This window comes from Channa argus, chromosome 18 (genome assembly GCF_033026475.1).
Source record: "Channa argus isolate prfri chromosome 18, Channa argus male v1.0, whole genome shotgun sequence".
Lineage (NCBI taxonomy): Eukaryota > Metazoa > Chordata > Actinopteri > Anabantiformes > Channidae > Channa > Channa argus.
The window spans coordinates 5,455,590-5,469,169 of record NC_090214.1 but is presented as its reverse complement, the minus strand read 5'-3'; the positions used below and the strand labels follow the sequence as shown (position 1 = coordinate 5,469,169).

The window sequence follows — 13,580 nt, the reverse complement described above, 5'->3', positions numbered from 1 at the left end:
CTGTCTTCACAGTCACCATGAACGTATGCTTCCCCTTCTCTGTCTTACTTTTCCTCCATTCAAACTGAGTGACTCAGTTCTATTGCATTTCTTGTTCACTCCTAGATCTCATCTGATGCCAAGGCTGAAGGAGTCTCGCTCCCATGAGTCATTGCTCAGCCCCAGTAACGCTGTGGAAGCCCTGGACCTAAGTATGGAGGACGAGGTTATTATCAAGCCGGTTCACAGCAGCATCCTAGGGCAGGACTACTGCTTTGAGGTATGGAGGCACCAGCAAATATAGCACATGGTATTTTGGGCACCAAGAGTAAAAGTACGTGTTTTAACACACAATGTTAGTGGCATTGGTATATTTGCAATACTTGGATGAATATAGGACTCACCTTGTTTAGTTATTGGTGCAAAAATAAGCAAACGTGTGGTTCTTCAAGAAAAAGACAGCATTCAAATGTGCACTCAAATTACATTTTGAGATTTAATGTTTATTAGGTGTGTCAAATGACTAGATGTAATGTGAAAGGGATAACTCGTAATGGCACAGCTCTAGAGGAAAATGAGACACCTGTTGTAATATCTTCTTTAATATCAGCTCCTTTTTCTGTTTTACTGCCTTTTAAGTAAATGTTGAAACCAGTGGAAAAGCTTTAAGTGGAGCATTTAGCTCCTAATGAAAAAGGTGTCGAAAAGACAGAAATGAATGCTAATGTCGGTGCATATATGCTGGATGTGTAGAAAAAAAAAAAAAAAAAAATGAAATCCCTAGATCAGTTTTTCTGCTGATTATTGTTCCCCAGTGATGTTGTCGTAGGCCCTCAAAAGATTATTTTTTGCTTAAATAAGAGAAATAAAACTAGGCAATGATTAGCAATTTTGTTGACAAGTGACTGAAATAATTAACAGTTGGCAATTCATTTTCTGTTGATCGAGTAATTGTTTCAGCTCTGCTCCAACTCAAGTTCATGGACATTGCAGTGTTCACAGCCTGACAGAACTGACAGAACCAATATAATTCCTCACACATAGAAAGACTTAAGTTGTGCAAATTGGAACTGATGTAGTAAATTATGACTTCATTGTTGCTATTTTGACTGTTTACACTTTGCAATTTGAATTAACAATCGGAAGTAAGGCTTTCAGAAGAAGCAGCGCTTCTTACATATCTCTCGTGACTCTAGTCTTTGATTAGATTCTGATGGCTAATTAGAGTCAAAAATTCAAAAACAGTCAACTTTTCTTTATTAAAAACCACAGAATTGACAGCACTAGGCTGCTGCTGACATTTCGATTGTAGAAAATAAATGGAAGCACACAAAGTAATTTGTTGAGTCGCTGGCTTTGTGGACACCGATGTATCCTCATAATCATCAGTGGACTGGGGTAATTTCCAGTAAATTATAAAGGTATTATAATTCTAATTACTGTAAAAATGTACATGTGCATGATACATGTGCACATGTTTACAGCTGTAGTCTATGGAGGCTTTGGTAGCATAAAGGAGAAAGAAATGAAAACCTATGTTTAGTAAAACCATTTCTTCGATGCCACTGTTACGCATAAGCATCGATCATTAAAGCATTCGTTTTCCTTCTCTCTGGGTCGTGGCGGTAGGTCACCACCTCCACGGGAACCAAATGTTTTTCCTGCCGTTCATCAGCCGAGAGAGACAAATGGATGGAGAATCTGAGGAGAGCAGTACACCCCAACAAGGTAAGTAAATACACAATAGGTGGAACCTGGCTATGTTAAGTAATAAACACTAAGCTCATTTCCACACAAACCACACTTTGCAACATTAATAAAGTCTGGGTTAACATGGTGTCATAACTCGTATAACAACACAATCTGATATGGCAACATGCAGCTGTACACAGAGGTTGCAGAGAAGAATGATGCTAAAAATGTTTTCCTCTTTTTGGCTTTTAAACCATCTGCAACCTTGACAAACAGCTGCTGCAGAAGGAGTGTGGCAAACATTTCAAAACAAGAAAAGAGTCCTAATCTCGCAGAGCCATCGCTTCTTCATCTACTATTATTTAGCAAATCGCTCTCTAATTAGAACTTTGGGAAAAGTTCCCTAATACCATTAGACCCTCCTTCTCCTCAGTTCTCTTGGCAAGGATCTGTTATTTCTCTCTTTGTCTTTCCTTTGCATTTTAGCTATGGATTTTAATAGCTTGGATGTAGCACAGTTTTGGGGGGCAGATATAGAACTGGAAAAAGATATTGAGGATGTAATTAGGGAACAGCTGATTAGATTACTTGTATTAGAACAACAACTACATTTATCCCACATAGGGAAAATAGGCAAAGGCATTAAGATAAATGTTATTGAATTTACATTAAATTTTTACATTTTATTACAAGTTACATATGGCATGAGGAAGATCAATACCTACAGATTACATATTGGTCAACAAAAGGCATGTTTCATTCAGCACAAGAATCAACCTGTTTGACTTTGTGGTTTACATTTCAGTTTTCGTTACCACGACCTCACCCTAAAATCTCCTTTTCTGTTGCTGGTAAAAGTAAGGACATGTTTTTGTGGTTAAAAATATGCAATAACTAATTAAATACAAATACATTTTCAGTGTCACTGCCTATCTGCCCAAGATATAATGAGTGTAAATGAAACAAGGCGTTCTAAAAGCTGAACCTGCACAATTCAGATCGTGTAAAAGAGGGTAATTATGGGTAATTATGATAATTGGCATATGAGGTATCATTCTTGTGGGCCACTTTGATAGCAAATACTGTACCATGTGAATGAAAAGATACACATAGTTAAGTTTAATGTCTAATTGAGAATATAATGCACCGTTGTTTAATTGTGTCAACACATTGTAAATTAGAAACATTTAGAGAATTGCTAAATGCTAAAAAGGGAAAAACTCTGAACAAACCCCAAGGCTACAATATAACTTTTAGGTTGGTATACAGATGAGCAAAGGGGCACTGCATTGAAAGACTATATATGTAGAGAAGTCAGAGGGTCATTTAAGGATATAAAATACAGTATAAATTAAATATTGTAGATTCCCTATCTAGCTGCATCAAAAAGAGCTGTCTTATCTTTTTAGATATGCTGGCTGGCTCAGCACAAGTCATGGTTTCTGGCATCTTTAGAGGAGATAAACTAGGGAGAGAAGTGAGGGATTATCACAATTGTTTAGATTTGTGGAGAATGGACCTGGAAACGAGAGCTCTTCAGTAACTAGACACCGATTAGTGACAAACTGTGACCATTTGAGGCAAAAGTGTCCAGGTCTGATGGAAATAAATTTCTTTTCACAGCAGATGGAACCCTGACCTGTTATTCTAAGGGCTATGAAAAATGCCACTGACTTGGTGGTGTGGTCAGTAAAAGAGCTCTGACATTTGCTGGTTAAAAAAAAAAACAAAGTTAAAAAGCAAAACCCATAAGTATTCTGTTAGAAGGTGATAGTAAGAAAAGAGCCTCTTAACCAATCCATATTCTAATGTTTTAATATAGTTTTTTAATGCCTAAACCTTTAGCTCCCACTAAATACCAAGACATACGAAGACATAAAAAGAAGTGGTTTTAAATTTCTTCTATAGGATTTCTTATTTAATCTATAAATTTTTTATTTTTTATTTAGAATGGACACTCAGACTGTCAGAGACTAGAAATCAGTGGTAGTTGATGGAAACTGTATGTGTGAACTGTCCAGTCTTTGGCAGCTTTTCTAGTCTTCAGGTGTGTCCCTAGCTTTAGAGTTTCCAGCAGTTGTATTCTTTGCCAAAATTTGACTTTAGTAAACTCCTCATACCACCTTCTCTGTCTGTAGGACAACAGTCGTCGGGTGGAGAACCTGCTGAGGCTGTGGATCATCGAAGCCAAGGACCTACCAGCCAAAAAGAAATACTTCTGTGAGCTTTGTCTGGATGACTCACTCTACGCTCGCACCACCTGTAAGCTTAAGACCGACAATGTTTTTTGGGGAGAGCACTTTGAATTCAACAACCTGCCCGCTGTCAAGAGCATCACAGCCCACCTCTATAAAGACTCTGACAAGAAGAAAAAGAAAGATAAAAACAATTACATTGGACTTGTCAGTATTTCCGTCGCAGCTGTTACGGGACGACAGTTTGTGGAGAAGTGGTATCCAGTCAGCACACCCAACCCCCCCAAGGGCAAAACATCTGGGCCTATGATTAGGATCAAGGCACGCTATCAAAGTATGAACATCCTTCCCATGGAGCTGTATAAGGAGTTTGCAGAGTACACCACCAATAACTACATGCTCCTATGCTCAGTGCTTGAGCCTGGGATTAGCGTCAAGAACAAGGAGGAGATGGCATGTGCACTTGTCCACATTCTGCAGAGCACAGGCAAGGCAAAGGTTAGTACCAATGATTTATTTTTATTTTTTCCACTTTAGTTCTCTCCACAGAAAAATAATGGATAGCAAAACCAGAATATTAGACCATTATGTTGCCGTGAGGTACTGATAAGACACTATAAAAGCACTCGGAGTTTAACTGTTCCTTCACTGCGTCCTCATACTCTGAACTACTGACCTCCACAGCTGTAATATAGAACACACAATGACCAGACAGTCAGGTGGTTTCCTCCTGCTGCACCAGGCTATATTACATTTTTAACTCGAGCTAATCCCTTACACACTTCCCCTGCAGTGCTTCATGGCATACCAATGCAGGACAGAAGCAGAAAATAAACGGCGCCGCCTGTAGCACTGCAAGCACGCGGAGATTAGTCTACCACTGTAGGAGCCAAGTCTCTCATGACATCAGGCCCTTTGGATTCAGATAATCTTCCATTCATTCAAAATAGCTGCATTTTACTTTACTTTGACATGACAGCATTTGTATTTTTAGTGCAGTAAAGCAAACGCTGCTATCTTTGTTGACATTTGATTGCTGCATATACAAATGTACATTGAGTTTGAAACATAAGAAGTAAAGTGGTCAAATTAGGTGCTGATAAAAACAAAATGTTTATACAGGAAAATAGGGCTAAATTGTTTAGTCGATTTAATCAAAACAAAACCACAATTACAGTAATTCATTGGTTGCTTAAGGCCAGTGTTGACCAGTGCCGTAACCCATTAATAATGGTAGTAAGTAATTAGTAATAATATACATTTCCCAGTAAGAAGCTTAAAGTTTGACTATATTAGTTTCAGTAATAATATTGCAGGTCCTTTTTTTGATTACAATTCATTATGTTACTTCTGTTGTCACCAAATCAAATGTTGATTTGATATCTGACATTTAATATTTGGACTTGTCACGATTGCATACAATGCCATTAGCAGCACCTTAAGCAGTAAGAAGGCGAGGAAGATAGAAGTGCCTACATTCAGCAGCTGGAAATATTCAAATTACTTTTTGTGAACATGAGCAGAGATAAGAACATTATTGTATGATTTTCATTGTGTGGGTAGTGATAAGACTCTTTCCACTGTGAAAAACATTTAAACATAAACATTTAATTGTTAACAGCAGCAACAATAAGCAAGAAAGAACGATTATTAGTAAGAAATATTATTAGCTATGAACAGAATAACATGTAATGGGTAATATATTACATTTTTCAAATAATAAGCCGATCACCACTTAAGACGTGGAGAAAGAAAGAGGATCTTAAATGTTAAGATATGCTGCTTTGACTTTTAGGTTTGGGAAATATAATAATGAGGGATAATGTTTTTGAGCAATCAGAAAATTTCCATAATTTAGTAGATAGTAGGTATTGGAGCCTTCTCATTTATTGTTATTTCACAGTGATAACTACCTGAAGGACTGAGAGACTGAAACAGAGAAGGAAAAGGGAAATCTGGGCGAAGCAGAGTAAATAGATTGTCAAACTCACACTAGCGGTATCTTAAGTTGCATATCATAGCCTTAAATAACAGATTATTTAATACAATTTTTAATCTGTAGTTTAATCAATTATAAAAATAATTAGCTGAAATGTTTAATATCACTAATGGATTTCACTAATTCCCCATTGTTGTCCCTATAATGTAAGTCTGCTTTTAATGGAAGATGTTTTCGGGGTACTTCTTCTTCATCTTCTCTGCCTCTTCAGCTCATCAGTCTCAATTTACTTTTCTTAAAACTATCTCATCAGCAGCGCTTTAAAACTTTCTTTGACTTTATCATGGCTCAGGAGAATGATGAAGAATTAGGGCTTAAAAAGTGATGTCTATCCACACTGCACTGCCATTCTTCCCGTTTAGGCAAGGCACTGATAGCTGCTGATTGATGGGGGAGAAGGTCTCTACTGGTCCCCTGAGAGATGGCCATCGCCTTAATTACTTTCAATTAATCCCCACATCCTGAGCAAAGCACTAAAACTTTACTTTTGTCTCACTTTCCAGTCTTCTTTCCTTGCTGGATTTCTGTTAGCCAGCAAAATGCTGCTTGTAAAACCTTACTGACATCAATGATGGTGTCAAGGTGGCTGTGTCTAGGCTGCCAATCATGAACGTGAGACCCTAAAATAATACCCTCACTGCTGCATGTCTGTGTCTAAGAAACACTTCTTCTACATTTAACATTACTTTTAGTAGATGTTTATTTGGGGCTATAAATACAGAGAAAAGCTGCAGTTTGCATCAGAAAAATAGACAAACCGAGGCTTTTGGACTGATGTAAACAGGAAGAATGAAAGCGCCTGTCAAAATACGTCTACTGCAGACTTGACACTGTGAAGTGGTCTGACACATTTAGGCTATATGCACTCACTCTTGAGGACATGTTTTTTCTTTTAGCCTTGATGGATAAAGCAGTCATGTCATGCCAAATACAGCAAAAGCCCCAGCAACAAACCACTTATTCTAAAATATTCTCTGTCCTAATTAGGATATCCTCTGCTGCTGCGTAAATGCTTTATATATCCACATCTTAGCCAATGTTGCATGGTTTGTTCGTGCACAATGAGATAATGATCTTTTTGGATCTCTTGCCAATTTTTGGGTGCAGTCTTTCCTAACATTGGTGAGTTATATTTAGGAATACAACTATTTCCCTTAGCAACACGAGCAAACTATTTTCTTGTTCAATAGAGTATGTGGGTACTTCCCCCACATTTTGGTATTGTTCAGTAGTCTTCTAACTATCCAGTCTCATTTTAAATTCAGTCAGTGTCTTATTCTGTCCCCCTACCACAATGGGACTCGGTCGTTGCAGTTGCATTTGGTTTGCAGGAGTTACATTTTGGAGATGCAGTGACGCTTTGTAGATCCCAAGTTCTGCTCATGTACAACGTATTTAATCAGTTGGGTACAGGTGGTAAAGAGCTTCTAATTGTGGCTGGCTCTGGTTATAAGATGCAGATATTAGGCTGTGGCGTCTATTAGTATGCAACACTTCTTGATTTCTGTTTACTCCTGTGTCATTTTATCACCTGTCAGCAAATAATTACACCCCGGATATTCTGCTCTGTTGCACACCCCCTGCATTTCTATTGTTTTGTTCCCACTTTCTATCTTTCTTTTCTTTCATCTCTAATTCGTTCTTCATTGCTTCTTGAGACCAAAGCTTTCTCAGAAGATGTCATTACTGGTGCATCATTAATGTCTGGATGCGTTGGTGGGCATGACAGGCACACCGTCCGTTGCTGCCCGAAAGCACAGCATCAGTTCAGAAGTTGGACGCCGTGGCTGAATTTGTTTCATTTTAAATAATAAATCAGACTCAAAACTCAAACATTTTTTTCTGATCTCAGTGCTGTAAGATAACAACACCAGGCCACCTCTACCATGCTGTTATGTCCATAGACTCAGACAGTGCTATTGAAGCTCCCCGGTGAATGGTCAGCTTATAGTGTTTTGATCCAAAGGGCTTTGCAGTGTTCCTTTTCATTCACACACACACCCACACACCAATAGCGCTGGCTGCCATGCAAGGTGACTTCAACGCATAGCCAGTAGGGACTGGGAGTCGAACCACTGACCCTGGCCTTACCCATTGAGCTACAGCCGCCCCCAGTATTGATATGTTCTGTGCTACGTTGACAATTGCCTGAAGACGTTCACCTTCATTTGATCTCAAAATATCCACTCCCAGTTTGAAATTTTGCATTATTGATCCAGTCTTTTGACTCCTCAGCCCTTGGGAAGATTATGTTCTAATTTTGTTGCTCCTGCACTCAGCCACGCCCAGCCGCTGGAAGTGACGAGAAGGAGGATTTATTCTTATGATAACTGGCCAGAGGAGGATGGTGTTCTGCTTATTATGCCATTGCATTTTTATGTTAGTGCTCCTCAAGGTAAACTAACAGCCCTGCTTAAAAGGGGAAAATGTCTGAGTCTCTCCTCTCTACCTCTTCTGTGGTAAATTGCTGTCGGTCTGCAGTAAAGCTCCAGTTATGTTAAATGCTTATTAATTTATTCAGTGCTGTCATCAGTGGGCAGTGATGCTCAACGCCACAGCTGTGGCACACAGGCACAGTTTGTTGTATGTATATAATATAGTGTGACAAATGATTTATTAACATGACATGAAGGCTGCTGATAGTTCTGTACTTCTAAGGGCTTTTTTAAACGTCACTTTGAATCAATTAGTTGTCCCCTGAGACAGCCATTCATAATATGTGACTGTGGCGCAGCAGGGAAAGTGGCCGTCCACCAATCCAACGGTTGTTTGATCGATCCCCGGCTCTTTTGGTCACATGTCGAAGTGTCCCTGAGCGAGACACTGAACTCCAACGTAGTTGCTCCCGGTGAGTGTTGGCCCGTTGCGTACGAGCTTCCCCATCGGTGTGTGAGTGTGTTTAATTGTGAGTATGAATGGGTGAATGAGAAGCAGTGTAAAGGGCTTTGACTACCAATAGGCAGAAACGGGCTATAGAAGTGCAGACAATTTACCATTTATCAATACTCTCCCCGTTAACAGGGCAGTTATTAGTATCATCTGGAATGTTGACAATAGCCAAACCTATCTTATTATGTAGTAGGTGGATTTTATTTCTGTATCTGGCACAGCTACGTCTGAGTCACACATCAGACTCTTGTAGTTGTTATTTTAGCATTTACCACATATAACCTCTTGTGAATTCCCTTTGAGTATAGTAGGCTTGTCATTTATCATATAGGTTCTAAAGTTCACCGATGCACTCACTCTCCTCATAGTGTCTTCTGAGCTAGTTGCAATATTGAGAATATCCTCAAGCTATTTTAATAATTTCAACATGATTTCTATGGACCATCCACTGATGGCATCAAGTGGCGAAGGAGAGGAGAAAACAGCCAAATAGAAAGAGGTGATGAAAAAAGCACTAACAATGAGGTGAAAAAAGAAGGAAAGGAGGGAGATCAGGTTTATAGAATTTTAGTTTTAGTTGCAGTACACCGTGTCTGGATGAGGAGACAAACAGGAGCAGGCTGCAGAGAAAGCCATTCAACGTCACAATAATGCTCAACTCATTGATCTCTTGCCATCTCAGCTGAAATTAGATGCGCTGTCTCCCCCCTCTCCATCCCTGTTTACCTTGTGTCAGTTCACCTTTATATGGTAAATGTACAGTATGTTAGACATATGTTAGTATGAGACTAATTAAAATAAATACATCTTGACAGCAAAGTATATAATAGCCTCACAGAGCGAATAGCACGATTGTGCTCTTGTTCTTAAAATGGGCTTTAGAATATACTTTGGTTGGCAATTTAGAAGAGATGATCTCACTTAAGGCACCTTATTCTATCTTGTTTCACAAAGTTAAAAACCATGCAAAAATTAAATTGATGAATTTCATAATAAAGGAAACTTGCATTACGGTGCTTTTGTGACTCATAGGGAATATGCACACTGAGTCAGCAAACACGATGTTTAGAAGCTGATGACACATGCTGTAAGGTCCCCTCTAGTCGTAGACATATCTACATAATGATCATGTGCAGTAGCAGTCAGTGCACAAGAGTGAGAGCTTCTCCTGTTTCCTTGTTGAATTACAAGCTTCGGAGCCTACAGGAGGAGTGCTTCCATTTCCACTCAGCCTCCATCCTTCTCCGTCAACCCAATGTGACCCTCACAGGAAGAGAGCTGTGGGCTATAATGCTGTAACACTAGCCACCAGTCTCCAGGGAGTGAGTCCAGGGGAGTCAGAAAGATGGAAAGACGAGGAAAGGCTAGAGTGGTTCCTGTTTCATCCCCTTGAGTCTCCTCAGCCCTTGCCCCAGGCTGGAAAACCAGGCTTATTGATCAGTTGAATTGTTAATGTTCAGGGTTTCTATTTTTCTCTGTCATTTCCTTGTTCTTACCTGTGCCTCCAATTATCAAGTGCAAAGTTTGTCATTTGAAATTATCTACAAATATACTTGAACACTGAAATATAACAAGGCATCAACAGGTAATTTCCATTTTACTTGTTTTCAAATGAATTTCATCAGCTCAGCTTGACTTGAAAATCCTTGTTCATGCTCTGTTGGACATTATTGCAATATAACACACAATACATTTTCTTATCTTGAAGTGGTGATAGGAATACATTTCAGTATTTTCTTTGACATTGCATATCATGATCATCATTTAGCCAATGTATTTTCCATGTGTATTGACTCACATGCACAATGACAAGCAATGGAAAAGGGATTTCTCCTTTGAGACACCCATATACTCTCCAGTACTCCAATAGAAAAACAGACACACGCGAAACAAATCTTTAATTGTTCTTTTCTCTGACTTGTGTCCAAGCTTCTCAAGGCATCACAATTCCAAAAACCTGTGTTTTTAAAACGCTAGTGTCTCCTGTTCTGTGTTAAATGTTGTCTGAATTAGTGTGTAATACACTTACAGTGAGAGTCCTGATCATAATCTTGCACATTAAGTTGTCTCTTTAGACTTCAGTAGAGGCCTGTGCCTTTTTTGGCTGCACACTGTGCAGTGGAATATTGCAGGATAGAGATGTAAACACTGTCCACACTTGGGGGCTGTGTGTAGTGGTGATTAGTGTGTGTGTGTGTGTGTGTGTGTGTGTTTGTGTGTGTGTGTGTAGAAGTGCAATGGGCAGGACTTTATGAGTTTTTACTGGTAAGTAAGCCCATCTATGGGGAACTTCATCTTTTTCAACAGGACTCTTGGTTTCCTGCTATTTATTAGATCTGATCAGTGCTGCACCATCTACCCTCCTCCCTGACCCCATCTTCATATTTCCCTCCTGTCTATGTGCACTGTGTTGGGGTTTTTTGAGGCATAGTTTGGCTGATGAGACGTGGCAGCGATACAGAGAGCGTTCTATTTCTCCTTATTAGCACTGAAGCAGAGGGGAGGTGCGGGGCAGGCTGCAGCATCGAAAGCCATCAGAGAAAACGCTGAAGGATGATGGGAGGGAAAAGGAAGACACTGTGGTCGCTCCTTGGGACCTGTGTGCTCATAATTCATGATACTGGTGGGGTCTTCATTAAGCCTAGCACGGCAACCAAAACATTTTATAGCTTTTGAACAAAACTTTCAGACCTTCCTAGAAGTCACTGATTTTGGTATATTTTCGTATAGAATGAGAGTAGACAGAGGTAAGCCATTCCAATCAATATGTTTTCAGCTTTAGTTTAGAGTTGTGGCATGATAAGGCACTCTAGCAGCACCTAACAACATGGATTTGTGGCTGTGTGTGAACCTGGCATTGTGCCCAGTGTCGATCTGTCTCTCAGTCTACCTTTTCAGTTGGACTCAAAAATGTTGACTATCTAAATCTAATCGAAATGATTTTGATGAGGTTATGATTTTACTGTTCAAAACGTTGGACTACAACACAATAAACGTCTCCTACAAGATAAGCGACATTTTCATCAGGCCATTCAAGTCTGTTCTACTTGATTTTGATTGGGCTGTTATGTTGAAAACCTACATATATATTTATGAAATTCAGCAAGGAGATGCTTATAATGGTAAATACACAGTACAGTATACCTGCTACATAGCCCATTAGCACCGCTATGATGAAAACTTTAAAACAAAGCCCTTTGTATCTTGCTGCCAGCATCCCTGCTGACTTTCGGCATTAGGACCTTGATTAGATTGCTGTCACTGTGGCTTGGAACCGCATTTACTTTCTTTAGAACACAACTTTGAGGAAAATAATAAATACTGAACGGTCAGGTTGCTGTACAGTCTAAGAACACTGAAACGAGAAGCATCAAAACAGTTGCCACCTGGAAGGTGAGAAATTAGTCTTAGAAACATATGGTGCACGGTAAAATATGGTTGACATAATGTATGCAGTTTGTACTTCAGGCGGTGATGAAATATGCAAATCTGTCATTATCATCCCTCAAATTTCCTGTTATCCATGTGTTGTAATTAAGCTCCCAGCTTATTTGAGTGAACATTCGAACTGAAATTCTCAGGTGCAAACACACACAAGGACTGAACCTCCACCTATATGTAGCCATGTTTACCATGTCACTCTAAGAGAAACGTTTTGTTAGAGGTTGGTTGAATTGAATTTTGTTTAGGCTGCCAGCAGAAATGATTAGGTTATTATTCTGTCTCTCTTTTGATGGCTCTCTCTGTTTCCGTCTCCGTCTCTGTCCTCCTCCATTTCATCTGACCGCCCTCTCTAATCAGGCCTCGCCTCAGTGGCCACATAAGGAGAGCAGAGCAGGGGAGGAATGGAGGGACCCACAGATGTTAGGAGGTTTTAGGACAGCTCATAATTGGAATGACATTTTCTTTCAATGATGAAAAAAACAGAAACAAGACCTGTGGTCTACTAACGGGATGGGTGTCCATACACCAGAAGAGGTCAGGTTTCCCTAAGCGTAGTTGTGTTATGTATGCTGCTTTTTGCTTGCATGCATTATTTATATTAACCATGGACATTGAGTGAGTTCCTGACAAAATAACTTTAAGATATCAAAATCACCAGTAACCTAAACCATATAATGAGAAACAAAGTGTTTTCCTGTTTGTTGTCTTAAAAACAATAGATTTATTATAGCTTTTTTCAAACGCATTAACAACATGATGCATCAATGTAAGAGTAACAAACAGACCACTGCAAATAAAGGTAAATGCATTGCAGATAAATGGTTGTTTGCAAGTAGTTACTCAGTAAAAGCCAGTGTTTAGTAGCTGCACCTTTGACAGCAATTACAGCCTCGAATCTGTGTCTGTCCTAACCTATGTCTCTCTCAGTTTTACACTTCTGAGCACTGTTATTTTCCCCCCATTCTTCTTTGAAAAACCACTCAAGCTCCCTCAGTTTGCATGGGGATTCTGAGTAAATACAGTATTCAAGTCCAGCCACAAACTCAATTGGCTTGAGATTTGGACTCAGTCGCTGCAGGACATCAACATCTTTCTGTTCAAAAACTGTCCCTGTGTAGCTTTGTTTGTACCTTGGGCTTTACTGTATTGTCTTGCTTGAGAAAGCACTGCAGACTGCATGGGGATTTTCTCCAGGATTGTCCTGTATAATTCTGCATTTATTTTGCTCTGTCCTCAGAAGTCTTTAGGGACCTGCTGTAGAGATACATGCCTGTAGCGTTATAATCTGGCGTTTAGTCTGATGGCCAAACAAGCTCAGCTATAGTCCCATAGAAACATCTTAAAGCTGTATGAAGTATGAGCTTAAAGCCACATACTCGTCC

General features: G+C 39.5%; 1 protein-coding gene across 17 annotated transcripts in view; it reads left to right on the top strand.

Annotated features, from left to right (window-relative positions):
- The window catches only part of dab2ipb (DAB2 interacting protein b), a 127,422-nt gene that overhangs the window by 90,224 nt on the left and 23,618 nt on the right, over nucleotides 1-13,580 (top strand). For all 17 annotated transcript variants that reach the window (XM_067483611.1, XM_067483610.1, XM_067483612.1 and 14 more), the window contains 3 exons: nucleotides 106-259; nucleotides 1,609-1,707; nucleotides 3,810-4,364. In XM_067483611.1, coding sequence (XP_067339712.1) covers nucleotides 106-259; nucleotides 1,609-1,707; nucleotides 3,810-4,364 — 808 coding nt within the window. The remainder of the gene's footprint in view (nucleotides 1-105; nucleotides 260-1,608; nucleotides 1,708-3,809; nucleotides 4,365-13,580) is intronic.